Genomic DNA, 23,215 nt, shown 5'->3' on the forward strand with positions numbered 1-23,215 from the left:
ACCAGGGGAACGTTTGGTTTGTTCTTTATTTTTCCCCAGCTTCATCCCATACTGGCACCCTGACGCGTGAACAGCTGGACCTGGTGAGAGTTCTTCCCGTTTTTTTTCTTTTATGATTCCTGCTGGAGCCATGGCTACGTTTTTATGAATGAAGGGGGAAAAAATTTCATTGAAAAGTTCATCAACTTTCGGCTCCTACTCACTGAATGATAGATCGCTTTAATTACATTGAATTACTCAGCATCTCCACAGCACTCCCCGAAGTCATTAAAAATAGATTTTCCATTTGAACTTCACTACCCGCAATGGGTCTCCAGGCAATACACCATACTTACAGGATGCCCCATGGCTGGCTCCTAGTCAGAGAGGTCAGCTGCTTGTGTTGGTAGCAGTCATAAAATGTGGAAACGTCTACTTTACTTATTTATTTATTTATTGGAGCGAGACTGTTTTATTTATTTTTAAGGTTCTTGTGGAACAGGGGTGGGGGGTGTTTAAGAGGATTAGGAAAGTCTCCATTTTTTTTTAAATTTATTTTATTTTGTTACAGGTCAGACAGTCAAGGAAAGCAGTAATGAGTCTTTTATCGTTTAATTACAGGGAACGAGGTTCATAATTAGGGAAGTGAAAAATTCAGCACCAAAGCTGCTATGTCGAGTAAAGGGAGGGTAGGGCGCGCTGTTGTACTGAGACTCCCATTGGAAAAGGAGAGAAAACGCCACGTGAGCGTTGGCTTCTTAGCTATTGTCCTTAATACATCTCATTGTGGTGTGGTGCTTAATGCTTGTAGCACTTGCACACACTGATCCATCCTCATGGCACCCATGTGGGGTGGGTATTAACCCCTTTTTAATCAATGGGAGGGAAATGACTGACGGAGAAACTAAAGCCTGTGGCTAAGTCCTGCAGTCGGAGTTGGACTGTCTCCCTCGCACAGACCTCTTCATGGGCTCAGCAACCCACCTTTGCGCAAGAAGTTGGAGCATCATGTTCTGCAGCTGTAGGATCGTGTTCTAAATTTGGAAAACTGGCGGCCAATTCTAGGGGCCTTCATTTTATTGGGGCACCCAGCTTCAGACATTTGCAGGGCTCTACCTATCTCATCACATGCAGTTCTGAAAGCTTATTTCCCTCTCAGAAGCTCTGACAGAAGAACTGGGATTCCCTTGCTCCTTACAAAAGTAGGGTGGAAATACTTGCTTGTGTTTTAATTGTTTTCAAAATGTTCTCTGCCAGGCTAATTATCATTATGAAACTGAAGTGTCTGTGCGCATGAAATGTTGCATTAGGGAGAGAAGATAAGGAACACCATGTTTCAGCCATGTAGTTTGTCTGCAGGCTGAGGGAGAAACAACATGAATCGGAGTTGATTTTAAAAAACAAAAACAAAGAAACAATGAGATCAGACAGAAAAATGAAGGATTCAAATGAATGTAATTCACACTGCCATGAAAGGATAGCAACATCCTGGCAAAAACTGAAAGAAAGCAGGAACATTAGTCATAAGAAATGGACCGGCCCAGCTGGAAATAACAATGCTTTGCAAGAGATGAAGGTTTGATTTCTGGGCCTGCTCTTGCTTCCCAAACTGGCAGGGGCTGGGAGAGAATGCCTTGAAGTTCATTAGTTTGTTTTCCCTCCATCTCAGCCAGGGACCACTGAAAGACAGAAAAGAAAGACAGAAGGCGTTGTCTAAAAGATAAAAATAGATGAAGAGAAAAGGCAGGAGGGAGAGAGAGAGAGAGTAAATGGGAAAATCAGAAGGAATGAAAAGGAGAGAATGGAAGAAGGAAAGAGAAAAACACACATGAGAGCAAGTGACTGATGTAAGTGCCTCCTCTTTGGCGGATCACAGCGCTAGCTATTGACACTCAGTGAAAGCATCATGTTTAGAAGCATAACTGCCTGTGTCCATGGTGGTCAAATATCATTTCAACACACAGATTGTTTTCTGACAATTGGAGCAAAGGAGCTGCACTGCTGTGCCTCCCCGAGCCTCCAAGTATGCTTATTAGCACATACACTTCCACCTGTTCCCGCATGCGGACCAGTCACTCTCCGACAGAGACAGGCTGACAGGTTCGGGGGCAATGTGGGAGCTCACACAACAAGCAGCTCTTCTCCACAGCGAATGCAGAGAGGGGGGCAGGAATGCAGGCATCAAAAGAACAGCTTCTTCAGATTTTATGGCCACAGGTGGCACTAGCGAGGAATGCAAGGCGTTTCTAGCAGTAACCAGACACAGCAGAACTAATGAAGTCCAAAGCTGTTCACTTCACACAGTAGTGAAAAGGCTGATTGACTGGCACCTGTCCACAATGAGCCAATGGAAAGAACAGAAGGAGGGAAGCAGGGAAAAAACAGAGCTCCCTTATACAAGCTGCATCACGTGTACTGAGCAGTGTCACAGACCCAGAGAACTTATCACTGGGGTCAGGGGTGGGGAGAGAGAAGCTTGAGCACCTAACCACCAGCTGAAATTAATGGGAGTTGTAGCTACTCAGCACCCTGAAACTCGATCCCAGCAGCATTAGAGTCCACATAGCCCATCCCACGCCGGGCAAGTCACACTCATCATTGTAATATCTGATCGCCTTCCAGTTGTATATTAACCACTGTGACTAACACCGGTCACATATGGTTTATTCTCTCTCATATCCTCTCCCCAAGGGCAGAATTGTGTGTGCAGGGGAGTGGTTTCTTTTGGTAGGGTTTTGTTTTTTAGATGCCCACGCTGCTCTATGTTTCTATAAGAGAAGGCAGGCCCAGACTACAGCAGTGTCCCTGGCCCTGGGAGCAGAAGTGGGGAGGTTTAGGATAAGCCTTAGTTCCTGGCGGAGTTTGTTCTGCGGTCTCAGACAGGCTGTCGCCTGCACACGTGAGCTTTACCCTGACGGTGGAAAATTCCATTGTGCCTGCAGAGTGGAGTTGTCAACCATAGGCCTGACCTCAGAGAGTTATGCTCTTTTAGCAATGGTCTTTGACAGAAACAGGCTTAAATTTTTAGAAATGGAGACTAATTCTGGGTGCCTTGAGACCCCTTGGGCTGATTTTCCATAGGTACTGAGTATTTGTCCTCACGCCAACTGACTTGGATGGGGTTGTGGATATCTGCAGACCACTTTTGCGGAGCAGATGTGGATACTAATTTTGTATCCATGCAGAGCTCTAGCGATAGGGGTACATGATCGTGCCTACTGTTCATGGGAGTTCGGTGTTCTTACTCACCAAACTCAGGACATTCTATATACAGTCCATTGGAATCCTTAGTATTTGGATTTCAGATTACAAGGATAGTGGATTATGTGTGATAATTGTGAGAGCTGGGCAAATATATGATGTTGCAAAAAACATTCCTCCAATATTCTCTCAAATGTTTAAATGACTTTGCTTCATCTGTGTTCACAATCCTGTTGTGTTTTCTTTCTCTGAATGTCTCCTTGGATATTTCATCATATTTCATCAGTTTCCAGCATGAACGTTTGTTTGCAAGGAGTGATTTTAAAGCTGTGTGGTGGAGTACAAATGGGAAATTCACTCCAGAAGTGTATATGCACTCTTCCAATTAGGGAACAGAAACAATAACAGGTGACTTATTGGCTTGATCATAGTGAACCAATGCAGGTGGAAGAGTTTGCTGAGATCTCTTCTAAAGGCTATACTTCAGTCAGACACAAGTTGTTGGGTGTAATGCAGGGATGACTGGCTGAACTTCCATAGCTTGTGTTGTGCAGGTAAGGCTTCGTGGTCCCATCTGACCTATGAACTGTTCAAAATTAATACCTAATTTGGAAAGATTTGTCAAATAATTTTGAATAGTACATACATTTGCTGACATTGATATTTACTCACAGATGTTCCACAAGCAGGAAAAAAAGGCAAAATTCATGACAAAAAATTGTACAAAATTTGTACAATTGTTGCTGTAATAATTATTGCTATTGGCATTTATTATTTCTATAGCACTGTAAGAGTACACACCACTTGAAAAATGTGAAAAGGAGCCTAATCTAAATTTATTGTAGATTCATAAGGGCAGGTCCTGTAAAACAGTATTTACCCAGGGTGGCTGGCCCCTTTAAGGGGAGTTGGAGCCCATTTTACCACTGCAAAACGAAACAAAAAAGAAAGAAAGGAAAATCTCCCCCCCCTTGCATGTTGTTTTATGACAATTGGTTCAATTAAACACCAGATGATGTCAGGAGCAGCCATGTCACTGACTGACGGGAATTCTGAGAATAAAATTAAACAGCATCAGGAGAACAAAATGCTCAGAGCCCCGGTGAAGAGGGGGAGAAGGTTAGGGCTTGTCTTCAGTACAAGTCATGTCAATATAACTTACGTCGCTCAAGGGTGTGAGTAAGCCACCCCACTGAGCGACATAAGTTACACCAACATAAGCGCTGTTGCTAGGAGAGCTTCTCCCACCAGCATAGCTTCTGCCACTTACGGAGGTGGGTTTGAGACGTGGACGAGAGAGCTCTCTCCCGTCGGCATAGAGCGTCTTCACCAGATGCGCTGCGTCAATGCAATTGCATCAGTACAGCTGTGCCGCTGTAGCACTTCTGGTGTAGACTAGCCCTTAGAATCATGAAGCCACCTGACTTTCCATCTTCACAGGGACTCAGAAACTCCCCAGCGTGGGGAACAGAAGACTGGTCGTAGAGGCAACTGTTCTCACACGCACACAGGCCTATGTTCCCTTATGCTCCAGTGCTGACCAAGCACTAGACAACCTTTCACAGCAGCTCCCATGTTGCTATCAGGAGACTTGGATGTTTGCAGGGACAGGTGTCCCAACCTGGAACCCTGAACAAGAGAGGGAGGCCGATTCCAATTTTGGGATAAGATTAAATTCTTAGTTTCCTGGACAGTTTCATGGCTCTGGAAGTCCCATTCTCTCTCCCTGCCCTTTCTTTAGGAGGCTGAAAAGGAGTCTATTTTAACCGCTTGGTGACAGCCAGTGCACTCTTGTTTGCCTTGAATTTTCACCAGGCTTCCTTGTACGTCACAAGAAAATTCTATCAAATGACAACTTTTGCCTCCAAAACGTACAAAAATTCAGAATAGGCACTTTTAATCCATTAGTGGTGATGGGGACCTTATAAGTACCTGGATAACCACAATGGGTGTGGTGTCCTCTGACAGTAGGGCTGAACTTTGGAACGTTGCAGACAGAATAGGGGCGAGTGGGTATGTCTGTGTGTGTGTGTATGTATGTATGTATATGAGAGGGAGAGAAAGAGAGGGATACTCATCTATTTGTGCTGGAAATGGCCCGACTTGATGATCACTTTAGATAAGCTATTACCAGCAGGACAGTGGGGTGGGAGGAGGTATTGTTTCATGGTCTCTGTGTATATAATGTCTTCTGCAGTTTCCACAGTATGCATCCGATGAAGTGAGCTATAGCTCACGAAAGCTCATTCTCAAATAAATTGTTTAGTCTCTAAGGTGCCACAAGTACTCCTTTTCTTTTTGCGAATACAAACTAACACGGCTGTTACTCTGAAACCTGTATTTGTGCTATAGTAGCAGTTACTAGCCCTGTGAGATCAGGGCCCCATTGTGCTAGGAGCTGTACAGACACCTATCGAGAGAAAGCCCCTTACAGACTAGGTTGACCAGACAGACAAATGATGAGAGAGAAAACATCATTATTGCCGTTTTACAGATTGGGAACTGAGGTACAGAGAGCAAGAGACTTGGACAGACAGAGCATATGGTAGAGCCAGGAACTGAACCCAGACCTCCTGTGTCCCTGATCACACCCTCCAGTTGTTTCCTTTTCTTACACCGCTCTTCTCCATGTGTAAGTTAGTCCCTTGCATGCCCTTGGGATCCCGAATGGGTGAGTGTTGTGCACAGCTCTTACAAATGGCGTGTACCTTTCATCGCGATTCACATCACCACTGAATTTCACCCAAAGGCCTCCATAAGTGCTGCCCTGGATAATTCCAGGCCGAAATGGCTCCATAGTGTTTTGGCGCAACATAAATTACATATATAATATAATTTTTTTAAAGCTGCTAAGTAGGGCCCAGGAAACAAGAAGAAAAGCAGCCCTATTGGTTTTATGTTTAGAGAGGAACTGGGTTCTCACTATATCAACAACACTTAGTGTGAAAGTGGCCTTTGTTCAGAGAGACACTGCTTCCTTTCAGCCCCTGACTTCCCAGCTGCTGAGAGCTAGACCGTGTTTTGACAGACAGAGCGAATGTAATGCAGACAGTTGTTTTAATTTTCAGCCAGTTGCAGAAATCACTCACAAGGAGCCAGAAACCAAAGGAAAGAGGCCGCACACTTGGCTTTAGTTATCTCTGCACAAGGGCTCTGTTTGGATGGCAGAGCGGAAGGGAGCCCATTGGTTAGTGTAACGGATACACCAGAGCACGGCGGAGAGCAATTGCCACGGGAGAGGTGAACTGGAACAGGAATCAGAAATGTTCTTCTCCCGCCTACTTGAGCATGCAGCATTTTAAACATAAAAGATCCTTTTTCTGTTCACTTTCATTTCTGCCACAGGGGCTCCTTTTCTCTTGAATATTTGCCTTTCAATCTTTTTTTCTTCTTTTTATTACACGCCAAAATCAGAAGCCAAGAGCTGGTGGGGGGAATGTTGGTTTTTGGGGGGGCGTAGAGGGGTAGGTGTGGTGATGGAGGTGGTTTTTAGTATTTATTTCAAGTTGTGAAATGCCTCACTCTGTCACTCAGCACTGGCACAGACATTAAAAATTACAACCAAGAATACACACCCTCCATGGATATGGACTCTCTGGTCCTGATTCACCATTGTGTTACTCCAGTTATGTGCTGCTGTGACCCTAATGATGTCCGTGGAACTTGCACTGGTGTAACACTGCAGTTACGTAGTGGTGAATCTGGCCCACAGAACAGGGTTCTCCCCTGCCCTGTACCTTGTGCAAAATCAGCATAAAATGTTGCCAACTTAGATTCCATATTGGGTAACACTGGCTGTTTGCACCGGTGTCCGCAGCTGCACAAGATGCAGAGCCGGTGAGAAACAGGCATACAGACTTTTACCACCCAAACCCATTACTCAATACCTAAATAACTAACAGTACTTGAGGCGTCCTGCCTACTGGGGGCCGGTACTGAATTGGCTGGGCCAGTCACCTCTAAAGAGGAGATGTTTTGTTACGACACAGTATGGTCTCTTCCTGGGTGCATTTGTATGGTCTCCTGGGAAGGGAAGGTTTGGCAGGGTTATGGTAAAATATGGCTTCCTCTTGGGTGGAGAGGACAGGGTTTCATGAGGGTGTAATTCTGCTTCCCAACTCAGTCAAAACCTTATGATTTATACAAGCTGTGTGTCACTGTGGATTGCTGACCTGCTGAAGTCTGATTTGCAAGTCCCAGCTTGCAAGCAGTACCTCCAAGATTTGTTTCTGTGAGCCATATGGAAGCCAGCAGTCTACGTCCTGTCCTGGACCATCCCAGCACATGTTTACGCCTCCAAACAAGTATGCGCGTGGGGGTGGTTTTGGGACTGGCTCCTTGGACTAGAACTCTGCCTTCCGGCTGCCAAAGAGAGCATTTGCCTGTGTGTTAGCAGACAGATTTCACTAACACAAACCAGCAAGAGCCTCTGATGTGCTCACCCCAGACTGCTGTGCAATCTGTCTGCACAGGCTAAGCCCTGATCACCCCCTCCGCTAGGCCTCTTTGCCAGGCAAGATTGACTGTATGTTGCTATTTATTGTAAATGGTACATTTGTGTCTCTGCTGTTGATACAACATGATAGGTAGTAATAATAATTATTATTATTTATTAACAAAAACATGTACACATCATCTTTCATCCCAACGGATCCCACAGCACTTCATAGACTGTATATAAGATTTTTAAAAATAAATATATATAGACTACTCTCACTTTATATGAATTGGCATATTGGATTTGACCGGAGATCCGTCTAGTCCAGTATACTGTCTTAATAGTGGTTAGCACCTCCGAGAAAGGTAAAAGAACCTCACAGTAAGCAGTGATGGGATAACCTCCCCCTAGGTAATGTCTCCTTCTAGCCCTGTTCGATAGAGATTAGGATGCAGGAGGGTTTATGTCCCTTCCCAAACTCCTGTTAGTTTGATTTTGAGACTGGATGTTCCGGTGATCCAGATAAATGTCCAGTCCTTGTGCTGAATCCTGTTAAGTCCTTGCCCTCAGTGCTGTCTTGTGGCAATGAGTCCGGTGCTGAAACACACGACCTTCAATAGCGAGAGCTATTGAACACTATGCAGGAGCCCATACCATGGCTTTAGGACAGGAAGTGGAGAGAAATACATCATCCCATTGAAGATGCAGGGAGGAGATTCAAAGAGGCAAAGCATAATTGGAATCTGGCGATGACACTAGGGTTAAAGCCCTCGTCTTGTAAGCAGTACCTCGGGGGGGAGTTAACAGGGCCTTGTAACATCTCACCAGTGTAAATGTACCTTTTCTGTTCGTGAAGGTTACTGTGTGAGGTTATTTCCTGATGGCCAGATTCCTGGTGATTTTGTAAGTCCCTGCTGACAGAGGCATCCCCTCTTCATTTTCTTTTCTCTCCTGCTCCCCTGCCCCTGTGAGACAGGCAGCCCCATTGTTTGGTCTCGAGAAACTTTTACTCCCTTATCTGAAGAAGTCTTGTCAGTGATCCTGAGAAATGGAATTGTGACTGCACAGGGTTACAGCCATTTATTTTAATATGGCTTGTCCTGCTATGTATTGTGAGTACTTTACTTCACTGAGGATCCGAGAGTAACCATCTGCTCTTGCCCTGAGATTCTCATGGAATCCAGATGTGCTCATAGGAAGCTCTCCCAGGCTGAAATTCACCCGTGTCGACGGCCATGTCGAGGGCCAGCAGGAGACCTATGAAACACCGACGTCTAGGATTTATCTATCCCCTTCTATCAGACCACTGGCCCTTCAGGGCCAGTATGGACCCATACCTGATCCTGCTAAAGGAGATGAAGACCCTTATAATACATCTCACCAATTTTCAGTGCTCTATAACCTGGAGTAATTCCTTCCTGATCCCTGTAGCTACCAGCCTAGGGATGGAAGCTTGAAATTTGATCAGTTTTATCTTAACCATGCATCACTGAAAACGTTATTACTGGGCCCAAAATTCAATTACAGTATTTGAAGGACGAAAGCAAAGCAAAACCAAAATGGCAGTATTTGCTCTTCAAACGTGCACTGCCATTCCATATCCTCTTGGGGAATTTTATTTCCTCCTAACCTTCCTGCTAAGAACTTTTTCCGCAGCCTGTTTGAAACACAGGATACAGCTACACTGCAGCTGGGGTGCGTGCTTCCAACTGCAAGTGGACAGACACATGCTAGGTCTGCTCAAGCTAGCGTGCTAAAAATAGCAGTATAGCCTCTGCAGCAGGGGCTGCACCTCGGGCTAGTTGTTGAGTACGTACCCGTACGTTTCTGTAGGAAGAAAATGGAGAGTCGTTTTCTCGAACACGTTAGAACAGGGTACTGGGTTCTGTTCTCAGCTCTGCCACTGACTTGCTGTGTGGCCTACTCAGCACCTCTATGCTTTGGTTTTCTTGTCTGTAAAACGGGTATAATATTTCATAGTATTGATTTACCCCACAAGGATTTTTTTAGTCTTCAGTTAAAGTTTGTGAATCGCTTTGCAATCAGAGAAAAGTCTCTATAAAAGGGCTAGTTGCTGCTGTTTTGTTTGTTTTTAGTGAAGACAAGGGGAGTGAAAATGCAATAAACCTGTTTATTTACTTCCTTTCCAGGTGTCCAGGGTTCCTGTTGAATCCTGTGAGCAATACACAACCTGTGGGGAATGTCTGAGCTCAGGGGACCCTCACTGTGGCTGGTGCACTCTTCATCACATGTAAGTCCATCATCAGCTATTTGATTTGAGCTAATGGGTAGTATTGCAAGAGAAGCCTTAAAAACCTGAACTCTTCTTGTATGTGGATATTAAAAAAAAACCAAACATGAATACAGTACCAGCCTTTTACAATCCCTCTGTTCCTACAGGGGAATTCCCTGCACTACAGGGTGAATGCTATTGAATATCACTGAAGTCCTGTTAAAAAAGAAAATATACTCCCTAGATTTAGGAGATGGGGAATAAATCCAGCATGTGAAGTGAATATCAAAGAGCATGAAACCACGTGAACTGAAATTGACGGGAATGGAAGCCCACTAGTTTCACACAGCCTTGTTATTTACCTAAATCCCGAATGGTTCCGAATTGGAGGGAGATTTTAATAATGGGGTGGATTATATGACCTTACTGACATCAGGAAGGTTGCAAGTGTGCACCTGAGCAGAGGATTTGGCTCTTTACAGGTGGTGAGGGGAGACTATTTAACTACTACTTTGGAATGTCAGAAAACGGAGTGCTTCAGGCAGTGAGTCAAACCCAGCAAAGCAAGGAAACTGTGGGTTAGGCTAGGGCTCTGTGCTAGGTTTGAGACCAGCAGCTCTAACTCATGTCAGTGGAGACAAAGGAATTAAAGATTTTTCCAGGGAGCTTCAGGAAACGGGGTCTCTGAATTCAGGCGGTGTTTCTGCACTTTGTCTGTGGCAATAGGGTTCACTTGCTAAAGCGGAAGGGGGACAAACCTGGAGCACACTGGTAGAAAGGAATCGAAAGCCCTTTGGCTCTGTGCCAGCCACCAAAGCATTCCCATTAAATGAGTGGAAATTGGGGCGGAGGCAGAGGGACAGAGTTCAGGGACCCACACAATAGCACTTGGCCACATGCCGAAGCAGCAGGTGTTAGGAGGGCGCGAGAAGGAGTGCTGTAAAGGCTTCTACACAAAATCTGGGCTGGATTAGAGACCTGTATGCACGGGGGTCTATCTGCACTCCCACAGCTTGGGGAACCGTGTGTTGAATTACAGTCGCCGCATTCTGGGAAACTTTCAGAGAATAACCAGTAGTCACAGGACATGATGCTCTGCTGCCTTGCTGCTACCTACCAGGGCCGGCTCTAGGGTTTTTGCTGCCCCACTTTTTTTCGTGCCCGGCCCCGGCCCTTCCCCAAATCTCTGGCCCTGCCTCCTCCCCCGGGCATGCTAGCTCCCCTCCGCTCCGCCTGCTCCCCTGAACGCTCTGCTTCTCCCCCGTCCCTCTCAGGCGAGGGAGAGGCAGCGCGTTCAGGGGAGCAGGCGGAGTGGAGGGGAGCGAGGGTGGCGGGGGGAGCGCAGGAAGTAACGGGGGGTGTAGAGGAACCGCTCCCCGCCCCAGCTCACCTCCACTCCACCACTGCTGCCTCCCCCGTGCGCGCCGCCGCTCGGCTTCTCCTCCCTTCCTCCCAGGCTGGCCACGCAAAACAGCTGTTTGGTGCGCGGCCAGCCTGGGAGGGAGGGGGGAGAAGCGGAGCGGCGGCGGCACGCTCAGAGGAGCAGGCGGAGCGGAGGCGAGCTGGGGCAGCAGGGGCACGTTTCTAGGGGCAGGATGGCCGGCGCCAGAATGCCACCCCTAGAAATGTGCCACCCCAAGCACCTGCTTGTTTTGCTGGTGCCTAGAGCTTGGCCCTGCTACCTACCTAACTAGCTTGTCTATTTCCTCCTCCTTCATTGCTTCTCCCTTTGAGACCAGACTACCCAACCCCTCATTGACTCTGTCCATTGATGGCGATATCACAGGACCTACAAATCTTTGAAATCGGTCTCGGTCCTATGGAATGGCTATAGCCTTCTGGGTGCTCCACAGTTACCAGACAGGACCAGGAAGTGTTGCGGGGGACCTTAATAAACAGGCGGACTTCCCAGTCAGGTTGTTCTCCATCTAGTTGCTGCTTAAGCTATGGCTCTTTTTGTTTATACCCTCCCACTACAAGTCTCACTTTGTCTGGTGATTAGAGCTGGAAGGTGAAAGGATCACTATGCCCTTTGCTAATACTAATTAATTAAGTCTCACAACTCCCCTGGAAGGGGAAGGTGAGGATGGTTATCCTCATTTTGCAGAGAAGAAAACTAGGGCATGAAGAGATTAAGAGACTTTGTTTCTGACGCCCTGTGGCTGTCATGACTGTGTCGATTGTAAGCATTTTGGGACTGTCTCTCAGTGCATGTACAGTACCTCGCACAATGGGACCTTGATCTCGGTTTGAGCCTCCAGGTGCTACTGAATACAAATGATGACGATGATGACTTGCTCAAGGTCACACAAAGCGTCAGTAGTGGGGCAGGCAAAACCCAGGAGTTCGTGCTCCCAGTCCCCTCCTTTAACCGTTAAATGACTTTCCCTTGCCCCACATAGGGACTGATAACTTGTCGGAAGAGAAGTCAGGCCAGGGGCGTGGAGTGTTGCGCATACAGAGCTCAGATAAAAGGGGAGCACAGCAGGAAGGTTGGGGGAGCCAGACCATGTAATGAGGTAGAGGGCTAAATCTGGCCAACAGCCTGCAGTACACAGGCCACTACAGCACCTTCTTTCCTGCTGGTATTTTTCTACCCTTTCTTGGAGTTTCTCTGCCTTCCCACTGCCTTTGCAGAGTAATGATCATTTTTTAGCCCCGGTCTGAAGCTGTAAATAATTTAGTTTATCTTGCTGTTACTGAAGCCGCTGTCATATTTGTTTGGAAGCCCCCAATGCTGGCGTGTTTGTATTTCATTTGTCATCTCTCGCCTCTAATTTTTACATTTCACTCCTGCCAGATGGGCCAGCTGCTTCTGTGTTTGGTGGGGAGGTCTCAGGTCAGGATGTGCTGTTCATGCTGCATTCACAGAGGGCTGACAAAAAGAGACACAAAAGAGAGGGTTTAGGGGGCTGAGGAAATTGAAACTGAAAGGCAGAGTGTGGGAGGGCGGAGGGGGCAAAGGCCTTGTGACGGTAAAGTGACCATCAGGGATCCCTGAGCCAGTTCAGATACAGTAAGACCCAACCGAGAGCCTTAGCCCAGGATTCAAACCAAACTGCTTTTCCCACCTTTTGTCTGTTTTGAGTCTGCTTCTGCACTTCTGGGTCCTGGATGGTGAGAGAAATATCAAAACAACTGCGGACATTCTTTGTCATAACGCTGTATTTCTGGTCCAGCCAGAAGCAGGGAAGGTGAGCTGGGGAGCCTGTGAAACAGTTTATCCATGTGGGATTTAGGGACAGTTTTGCAGACTCGGGATGCTCGGATCAGCATCTGAACTTGTGGATGCTTAGCCAGAAATTTCTGAGTGACTACCAAGGCAACTAAAGCTTTTGGATCTTGAAATCATAACAGTGGTCATGAACTGGTGTGCGAGTCAGACAGACAGACAGACACACCGCTGACCTCTGCTGGATGGAATCAGGACTGTGTGTCATAGGCTCTGAACTGCCCCTTTTAGAGCAGGAGGATCTCAGTTGTATCCACTGGTGCCATAAAACTGTAAGTGACCAGGAGGATCTGAGTTCTATCCCTGCTGCTGTCTTCAAATTCTGAGTGACTACAGCGTAGTGTTATTATTATTATTATTATTATTTAATATTTCTCTTCCAGTTGTGCCTAGAGGTCCCAGTCAGGGACTGGGGCCCCTTTGTAATTGGCACTGTGTACGCATAAATTTATAATCTAAGTGTAATGATGCCCCTAGTTAAATCATCTGTGGGGATTAAACTCACGATCTCTGAATCTCAAAGCAGGAGCTGCTTGTGTTTGGGCTAAAGGGCCAGATCTATTAGGCTACACACAGCAGCAGAACAACAAATCTCTATAGTCCATCTAGTTATTAGAGAAGGACAAAGAGCAACCCTGTGTTAGGTGAGGTGCCTTTACATACATTCACCTCAACAAGCCTGTGAGACAGAGGAACAAAAATCAAAGCCAAAACGGTGAAATGAGCTGAACTAACATCTTCTGCATACACTTAATCCCTAGCAGAGGTGTTGGGAGGCAGGTTGGGGTAGGGATGGAAGAAGCAAGGGGTAGACATGGAACTTAATATTGGAATAGACGAGACTGTGGTCTGGGCCAATATACAGTGGAGGCGTACTGGGGATTAGCTGAGTCTGATTTCACACTGTAGTTCATAAGCAAGTATTTCAATGCAGGTTTTCCCCTTTACCTATTGTTCATTACAGTGTCAGGGTACATCTGTGCAGCCCACAGCAACAGTCTCAGAGCCCAGGTTGTCAGACTCAGGCTCACAGGACTCATGCTGCAGTGCCAAAAACAGCTGGGTAGATAGATATTGTGGCTCAGGCTACCCCCCTCTCTTAGACTTCAGAGTCTGAGCTCCAACCCAAGCCCGAACATCTGTGCAGCTATGAGGAGCGCCACAGCATGTGCTCGAGTCTGTAGACCAGGTCTCTAAGACTTGCCACTGCAGACTGCCCCTTGCTGGGTAGGCCCTGCAGGGCTGAACAGGAAGACAACCTCTGGCCTGAAGACCTTTTAGGCTGCCCATTAATTGTGGTGGTAATTTTTCTATGGACAGATTTTCAGCACCGTGGCACAAGCCACTAACATTTGATCTAAGGGAGTAAATCCATTAGCTGGTAGCAGTAGCAGGGTAGGGGACTTCCCACTGGAGAAGGACACAGCACACACTATGTTGCACCTTGATTTAAGAAGCCTTCCAGGAGTCCGGGACATAGCATGAGATTCCAAAAATCTTTACAAGAAATGGCCAAGGGAAGGGTATGTTTCCTTTTCCTGGATTCCTTGGTTCACCGCCATCCAAAAGAATGAGCAACCTGCCTCATGTACAGTATTCCCAAGATCCAGCTTGGGGTGTGATCTCCATTCATTCTCTTTTACTTCATAATCAAGACAGAGAGGTTAATTTTTACTACTCCTCCTCCAGCAGTTCTGCTCTTTGGGAGGTAGGCAGAGGCCTCAAGGAGATTGAGTATCCTTGGTCCACTGGAATTTGCAGCCTGCAAGGCTCACTCTATATGCTGCTCTCTGCAAGTATGTTATTGTCTACAGACCTATTTATCTCTGTTAGGGCTGTTGCCATAAATAGTAGGATAAAAAAGAGCCTTTCCAGTGAGTCAGTGAGATAAAGGCTCCAGTCAAGAGCTCACTTTAAAGCTATCTTCCAGATTCACTTAAACCTCAATAATTCTTTTCTTTAGCAGCATTCATATTTAGATCCATTATTCAGGGGTGACAGGTTTGTAGAAATTTCGGTGGTGCCCAGAACCTGCCCCCGCCCAAACTCCGCCCCCCACCTACCCAAGGCTCTGGAAGGGAGTTTGGGTTGGGGAGGAGGTCTGGGGTGCAGGGTGCAGGCTCTCGGAGGGGGTTTGGGGGTGGGAGGGGGTGCAGAGGTGAGGGCAGTGGGGTGAGGGCTGTGGCTGCAGATGAGCAGTTTGGGGTGTGGGTGGGGCTCAGGGCGAGAGTAGGGGTGTGGGGGTGAGGGGTTTGGGGTGTGGGAGGGGCTCAGGATGAGAGTAGGAGTGTGGGGGTTGAGGGCTCTGTCTGGGGCTGGGGGCTTTGGGGTGTTAGAGGCTCAGAGCTGGGGCAGAGGGTTGGAGTGCAAGGGAATGAGGGCTCTCACTGGGACTGGGGATAAGGTGTTTGGGGTGCTGGAGGGGCTGGGGCAGAGGGTTAGGGTGTGGGGGGATGAGGGCTCTGGCTGGGGCTGGAGATGAGGGGTTTGTGGTGTTGGAGGGGGCTCAGGGCTGGGACAAAGGGTTGGGGTGTGGGGGGATGAGGGGTGCGTGGTGTTGGAGGGGGCTCAGGGCTAAGGCAGGGTGTTGGGGTGCAGGGGGGTGAGGGCTCTGGCTGGGACTGGGGTTCAGGTGTTTGGGGTGTTGGAGAGGCTCAGGGCTAGGGTTGAGGGTGCGGTGGGGGGGTGAAAGCTGTGGATTGGGGTGTGGGCTCTGGGGTGGGGCAGGGCTGGAGATGAGTTTGGGGTGCAGACAGGCTGCTCCGGGACAGGGGCCAGAGAGGAAAACTACCCCCAGCCCTTTCCCTGCTGGCAGCAGCGAGCTCTGGGGGAGGAGCCCCCCTTTCCCGCCCCCCCCCAGCAGCACACTGACCCCCACCACTGTCCCTGCATGTGCTCCGAGGGCCCCTCTCAGGTCCAGGAATCTCCCTCACCTCCCCCGTGGTGGGTGCTGGGGGGAGCTGCGTGCGCCTCCTCCCCTGCTGTTACCCCTGCCTGTAGCCTCACTGGGGGCGAGGGATGGGGCTGCCCCTTGCCCAGCGTGGGGCAGGAGCAGTGACTGCGGGTGGGGGCCCCCTGTGCGGGTGGAGGGTCCCGCCGGGGAAGGGCAGGGTCTGAGGGGGAAGGGCAGAGGCTCAGTCAGTCTGCCCTGGCTGTTGAGATGGGGGCACAAGGACTCTGCGGCAGCAGTTGCTGCAGGGAGGCAGCAGGGAGCTGCTCGGAAGAGGCTGCCAGGGATGCTCTGCTCCAGGACCCTGGGAGGCAGCAAGAGGGGGCTGGGGGGCACTCGTAGGAGGCGCGGGGGAGGCAGTAGGTGGGCCAGGGGGACACCCAGCCCCAAGTATTGGTGGAGCTGGGCCCCTGGGCTCTGAATATTGCTGGTGCCAAGGCACCACTTGGAGATATAACTTGCCGCCTATGCCCTTATTCTATTCAAAAAAAGGGAAAGCGGGGAAGGTGAGGAGGACAGCTACATCAATTGCCCGGTATGGAAAGGGAAAGTGGTCACCTCTTAGTGCTTTTCTTATTCAGAAGCAAACAGCCTTTCAGTAATGAAGATGGCTCCCTTTTTTTGTTTGAGTCTCAATTTTGCAAGGCTCTTGTCACCTCATTTAGGAGAGGTTTGGCACGGGGAGATTAAGACTCTTTGTGGAGCAGTCAGTGTGTCTGCTAATGTAGATGTTTACCTAAGATCGCATCCAGCCCTGCCACAAGGAAAACAAAAGAGCAAAACCTGACTTTGTGTTGAGTATTCGTTCCACTGACCAGTCCTACGTGGGAGAACAGCACTTTACTGCGTAAAGTAACAAATACATTCAAATGGGTGCGGGGGTCTCAGGCGACTGGTAATGGCATTTGGAGGTTAACAGTAAGTGAAAGTTGATATCATTTGATGACTGTTCATTGACACCAATAAAATTCAACATATGCCAGCCACGGCTGTATAGTGGAATCTGAAAGACTCTGCTTTCCCTGTGTACCATGGGATAGAAAAGCAGTGTACTACTCTGATACCACTATGCAGGGACAGCTGGTAATGCTTACTTTAATGGTCATTGCTCTGTGTAAAATAAGTTGGAGAGTCTCTATCCGGTTCCTAGTGGACAGGTGTCCACATCACCACAGTTGGCTGTCGTTGGCCCCCTTTATATTAGCTTATGTAACTGCAATTATACGGATGGTCATAAAGTTATGCAGCTCTTTTAAAAATCCAGCCGCAGCCTTTGACTCTTCTGTGTTTGTACAGTGCCTAGCACAATGGGGCCCCAATCTGGATTGGTCCCTAAGCACTGCTGTAATAAACGTGCTTTACAATATCCTGCCTGCCTGCAGGGAGTGTCACAGCTTGACTCCACATACTGCGCGGTAGCATTTTCAGCCCTCTGTTTTGTTGAAAGGCTCCTTAATTTCCAGTCATGGGGCAGAGTCCTGAGGTGGGAACTGATTAGCCCTCATTACTTCACCTCTCCGGATTCGGAGAGCAGCTCTGATTGTGAATCAGAATTTCAGTCCACACTGAGGTTCTACTCAGTGAAATGGCTTTGGCGATGAGCACAGAACACTGTACACTCCAGGAGCAGCACTCATCATTCAGCTTGGCACACTTAATGGGTTCTTTGCGAGGAGGAAGGAGGGTGGGGAGAGTCAGGGAGATTCGGGCATGACAACTGAACTTAACTCTAGTGTCTCCAGCCTTGGGATAAGAAATTACAGCTTCCAGCACTTCAAGACCCATGGCTTTGTAAGAGAAGATTTATTAGCCGCGTGTTTTCCTTTTAATTAATGTGCACATGCTGTCTTGTTAATGTCTTTTATTGCTTTTTATTTAAGGTAGCATGTGGATTGTGAGTTTGTTGCTGACAGAAATGGGGCACTCATAGTGCTGATCTGAGCCAGATATAGTGGGTCTGGTTTTCAGAAATGCTGAGTTCCCACAGATCCACCTGAAGTCTGTGGGTGCTCAACACCTCTACAATCAGGCACAGTTTGGGTAGGACTGTGCATGTCTCCTAGCAGCACCCAGTGGTGTTTTCATCCCAGGGCTCTTTTCTCCCCCGTACCCCAGATGTCTCTGCTAGTGCATTTCTTTTCTGATCTGCAGCCTCTGCACCTGCTATACTGGCCCTGGAATCTGTGCGCAGAGCTCTGTCGCTGCACCTTGGTCCTGGTCATTATTACCCCCTGTTGCTGCACTTATCCAGCCATTGCTGGGCTTCCCTCCCACCACTCTGCTGATGCACCATGGTCCTGACCAGCAGTGGCACCCCCTGCTGTTTGACAGACAGAGATAAGTTCATCAGGTGTCCCTTTGCACTGACGCTTGTGTGTATATCAGGTGCTCCCGGAAGGACAAGTGCGAGCGAGCAGATGAGCCGTACCGATTTGCAGCCAGCATCAACCAGTGTATGAGTGTCACTGTGCAGCCCAGCAGCATCTCTGTGTCTGAGCACAGCCTTCCGGTAGGTACAGGTGGCAGGCGATTCTGTGCGCAGGCCCTCAGTCCCATGGGCAAGGGTAGCTCAGTTGTGACAGACAGTGCTCCAGACACGCAGGCTCAGATTCATGGTGACAGAGCCATTTTTTTCTCTACAGATACTTTCCCATGAACATGGAGTTCAGGTTCATGAAGGGGTTGGTAAGGGAAGGGATATTCCAATCCCTTAGGAGCCAGAGGTCACACAGACACCCATATTCCCAAATCCAACCCCAGTGCCCACATTTTCACTGAGCAACTGCCAACCTCCATTAAACATTGAAGGAAAAGTTTCTGTTTTCCCAGCCATTACTTGTCCCTCTGGGAGGATCTAGCTGCCTATAGGCTCCCAGCTATTCCTTTCTAAGCAGCTGCACACCCTCCCCACCTATTCTGTTCCAGGTGCTGCACTGGGACAGGCATTGCCCAGCAGCTGGCTGTTCCCAGAACACCTACCACCCTTTTCCCAGGGACTGGCTAGAGGGGACTGTCTGACCATCATAGGTCAGTGGAGAAAAAATTGCAACACTGTCCACCTTTCCTCCTCTGGTTACAGTGAAAGGAGTGGCTGGGTGCTATGCATCTGCTCTTTTTCTCTGTGTAGGGTTGACGCTCCACAGAGAAGCAGCAGGTGCTGAAAATCTAAAGGAAACTCTGGGTAGTTCTGACCCCTAATGGGATCTTGATTGTATTTTTTTTCTTTCCTTTTCCCTTGTTCCAGCTCAGCCTGCTGGTGAGTGATGCTCCAGACCTGTCAGCTGGAATCACCTGTTTGTTTGGAAACCTCACTGAGGTGGAAGGCCAAGTTTCTGGCAGCCAGGTTGTCTGCATTTCACCAGCCCCTAAAGATGTCCCCGCCATACCTGTGGACCAAGGTGAGCTGATTTAATTATTGCAGTATTGCCCGGTGGCCTTGTGTTTCACCTGTGAATTCACCTTATGGGGGAGAGGAGCCAGCGAGTGCTAAGCAGGTCTAGATCTAGCTGCCTGGCAGAGCAGAGCAGACCACAGATGTATATCAATCCTGCCTGAACCCCGCTGATGCTGTGCGGGATGACAAATCATCCAGGAAGGGGGTCAGAGGTGGCTATTCAGTAACAATCCAGATCCTCAGGATATAGGCTGTACCCAAGAAACCCCAATAACTGGTGAATCTTCAAGCCAGCTACCCTCTTGTCTCTCATCTCACCAGGGAACTCACCCTTCATGCTAGGCAGATGTGGGAGGTGAAAGTGTGGGGGTTGCTGCACTCAGGCCTGACTCAGTTGCTGGGAGTAGGTGGATGAGGTTTCTATTTTTTGGTTTTGATCTTTGGGTTATTTCTTCATTAATGTCACTGCTGTCATATTCCTCCTCTCCCCACTACCCCCCTCACCAGAACCAGAATGCTACTTGTTTTAAACTCATTTTCTCCGTGGCGTGCTTCCAGGTGTCATCTGTGCTTTCCTGCTGATATTTTCGTATATGTAAAATGTTATGCTGAATTTGAGTGCTCATGAAAGTTAGGGGTTTGGAGAGAGCTAGGAAAGTGCAGAGCAAACCTCCCTCGCACAGCTCAGCCAGTGCAGTTTATTCTTGATTATTCCAGTGGTGAGCGTCTTACTTAGCTCTGTTAGTGCCCTCCATCCTTGCCTGCAACACCCCCTCCTGGGCTGCATTTCAGGATAGACTGTGAATTATCCCCAGTCCTGTTGTGAGTTTATGCTGAACCTCCTCTAGGGAATGTGATGAGACCGCCACACTCGTTTCACTTGTGACCTAAGGTGACGTGCAAACCCTAAATCTCCAATGTGTTTTCCCCCCTCATTAGGTGTGATTTGACTTGGGGGGGGTGGTCCATGGAGCCAGTTGGCTCAGCTTCCCAGGGGCTCTGGGAGAGGCGGTGTCATGCTCTTGTAGCAGCTTCCACTGGCTAGCCGTGGAACAGCATGGCATGTTCCATTGATGTCCCCGGAGGATACACAGAGTGTGGATTATTGGCTGCTCAGAGACTCTTCGCTTTCAGAGACCCCGTGCAGCCTGGTGTCCTAGTGCACCAGTGGGACCAGAGGTGCTTGATTTTCTCCGCACCACACCAGAAGTGGGGGGGCTCAGCAAATCATCAAGCCTGCCTTGAAAGAAAACCAGTACCTCGCCAATTGCAATCTCCGTTATTTCTCGTGTAACGCCTCCTCCCCTCCTCTCTTTGCAGATTGGTTCGGGTTGGAGCTCCAGCTGAAATCCAAGGAGACAGGCAAGATGTTCGTCAGCACGGAGTTCAAATTCTATAACTGCAGTGCTCACCAATTGTAAGACACCCTCTCCCTCCTTTCCCACTTTCCCTCCCCACCAGCATCCCAGACCCAGGCCCCTGGTTCTTCCCCCCGGAATGGAGCCTGCTGTCTAAGTACATAGTGGAATGGGTTTCTTTATTAACCTCTTGAATGCCACAGCTGATGCACACCCCAGGAAGCCAGGATTCCTCCCAGGACACCCAGTGTGCCATGCCAGATTACAGAACTGCTCTGAGGTGTGTTGTGTATGGCCTTAGAGCCCTTCTTGCACCACCAAGATGGACATCAGCCGAATGTGTAGGAAGCAGCATTGAGGGTTAAAACAGAAGAGGAATAAGATTTTCAGTCGTGTGCTGGGGGAGGTTCTGGCTTGATGCTGGCAATCTGACCTTTCAGGGTCGTCAGCGACAGAGAGAAACCAAGAGATCCCCATCATGTGGAAACTTTTCCAAGAGCACCGAGATTTATCTGCCTTAGCAGAGAATGAGTGTGTCTTAAAGAAGCTTGACCAGCTGGTGCCCCCAAGCTGCGTGATCCTGCAACTGTGAGCTCAACTCCATCCTTACTCACAGGCAGCTGGGGGGAAGGGAGAGAAGAAAGTGCCTGGGAGTTCCCCATAAAGCCGCTCCAAGTACCTATAGGAGAGACAGAGGCCTTTCCCTCCATAAACGGCTAAGACAGCGCAGGGCTGTGTTGTGTTGTAGACTCTCAAAAGGAAGACAAAGTGGGCTGGGACAGCAAGAGGTGTGGGGAAAGGGACAGGGGTGGTTGTGGCAGGAGAGCACAGGAGTGAAGTGAAGGGAACTAGGCTGGGGTTTGCTGTTCAGCTTGTTTTTCAGACACACATGGAGAAAATGTTTCTACTAGAGATGACGCCTTTGCTGTGTCTCCTTCCCCTAAAATCAGGCCAGAGAAGCCTCACAAAGCTCTGGGTTCCTTTCAGCTTCACATTAAAAGATCCTAGCAGGCGAGTGCAGAGCCCTGTCAGTAGCCTCAGGGAGGGCAGACTGTAGACACGGTGCCTCTTGGCTCTCAATCTGCTCTTGAGATGGCTGAGCAGTGCATCAGCGTGTTCCCCACAGCAGCCTTTCCCCCGGAAGCCCTTGAGGCAGAACGCTGCTGGCTGGCATTTGTTAAAATTTCTTAAGTGTTTATAGATATCTCAGTGGGAACAGACAAACCGAACCTCACACAACCAGAGTGAAACATGTGGAGGACACGGGAGACAGTGAATACTGTGCCAAAGATCAGCTAATGAAAGGCAGGCCTGAACCGCTCTGCTGGGGAAGGAGCTCCTACTGCCAGGGATTGGACAGCTGGCTCCAGAATTGTAGAAATTAGAGCTGGAAATGCTCTGTTAGCCCTGCTTGCTTTATCCTGCTGGTAGGGGCCAGGGAGTGTCCAAGCAGGATCGTCTCCTTTTCTATTCAGCATTGCTTTGTCCAGCCTAGTTTTCAAGTCCCAGGTAATGGGGCTTTTCCCACTCCTTTGGGAGATTCTTCCACAGTCTAATAGGCTTGGCTTTCATGTCATTTTCCTGGCATTCAGCCTACATTTTGCCTTTAACTTCAGCTCAGGCACTACAGAGATAGTGCCCATATGAGTCCCTCGATAGATGGGTCTCATTACTCCCAGTTATAGCCCATCGTCAAATCCATGCCACATGCTCTCCCCCGCCCCTGCCACCGCAAACAACCCCTGTACTTTCATATTCCTGTAGACAGTGATGTCCCCACTTCCTCATCCCTAAGCCAAGCATAATGGATTTTAGATAACTTTCTCTTCCCCTCCTTGTAAATCCATCCTTCAAGTCTCTTATTCAGTCTTGCTGCTGTTCCCTGAATTCCCACCAGTTTGGCTGGAACAAGGATGTCCCTTCAGGAGATCTGGCTGGACTTCCTGCTCCTCCTAACCTTACCTGGGAGTGGAGATTTGAACCAGATGATGCAATAGATCTACTCTGCCCCCATCCCTTTCCAACAGGAAATTACGCCAGGGGTCAGAGATGGCATAAGTGACTAATTCTTAAAGGCAAAGTGCTAAAAGCATGTCTTCCATAAAATCCACACTGCCCTGCACTGCTGTCTGAGGTCACAGGGGCCTGAGTCAGGCATGCTGGAAGAAAGCTCACCAATCAAGTTGAGAGAGAGAAAGCCAACCCTTAGCCCCTGGATGAGACAGACCTAGAAATGGCTTAGCGCCCATTGCCAAACCTCGGGAGCGGAGGATCCTCTGCCCCCTCTGGCTGCATAGCAGCGTCGGGAATGACTTTCCCTTCTCTGGGGTATGGAAGGTGCAGTGTGCTGAACTCTGCTGTTTCTTACAAGTGGCACGTCCAGCTGTGTGTAGTACATTGTTGAACAGGGGCAGTCTGTAGGGGTGGAGT

General features: G+C 48.6%; 1 protein-coding gene across 3 annotated transcripts in view; it reads left to right on the forward strand.

Moving 5' to 3' along the window:
• Nucleotides 1-23,215, forward strand: part of PLXNA2 (plexin A2) — a 320,075-nt gene that overhangs the window by 193,688 nt on the left and 103,172 nt on the right. For all 3 annotated transcript variants that reach the window (XR_012155790.2, XM_073319575.2, XM_073319576.2), the window contains exons 5-8: nt 9,769-9,869; nt 18,419-18,542; nt 19,278-19,431; nt 20,748-20,844. Coding sequence is in view for 2 of the 3 variants with exons in the window: in XM_073319575.2 (XP_073175676.1) it covers nt 9,769-9,869; nt 18,419-18,542; nt 19,278-19,431; nt 20,748-20,844 (476 nt within the window). In the remaining variant the exon portion in view is untranslated. The remainder of the gene's footprint in view (nt 1-9,768; nt 9,870-18,418; nt 18,543-19,277; nt 19,432-20,747; nt 20,845-23,215) is intronic.

Source organism: Lepidochelys kempii, chromosome 21, assembly GCF_965140285.1.
Source record: "Lepidochelys kempii isolate rLepKem1 chromosome 21, rLepKem1.hap1, whole genome shotgun sequence".
Taxonomy (NCBI): Eukaryota; Metazoa; Chordata; order Testudines; family Cheloniidae; genus Lepidochelys; species Lepidochelys kempii.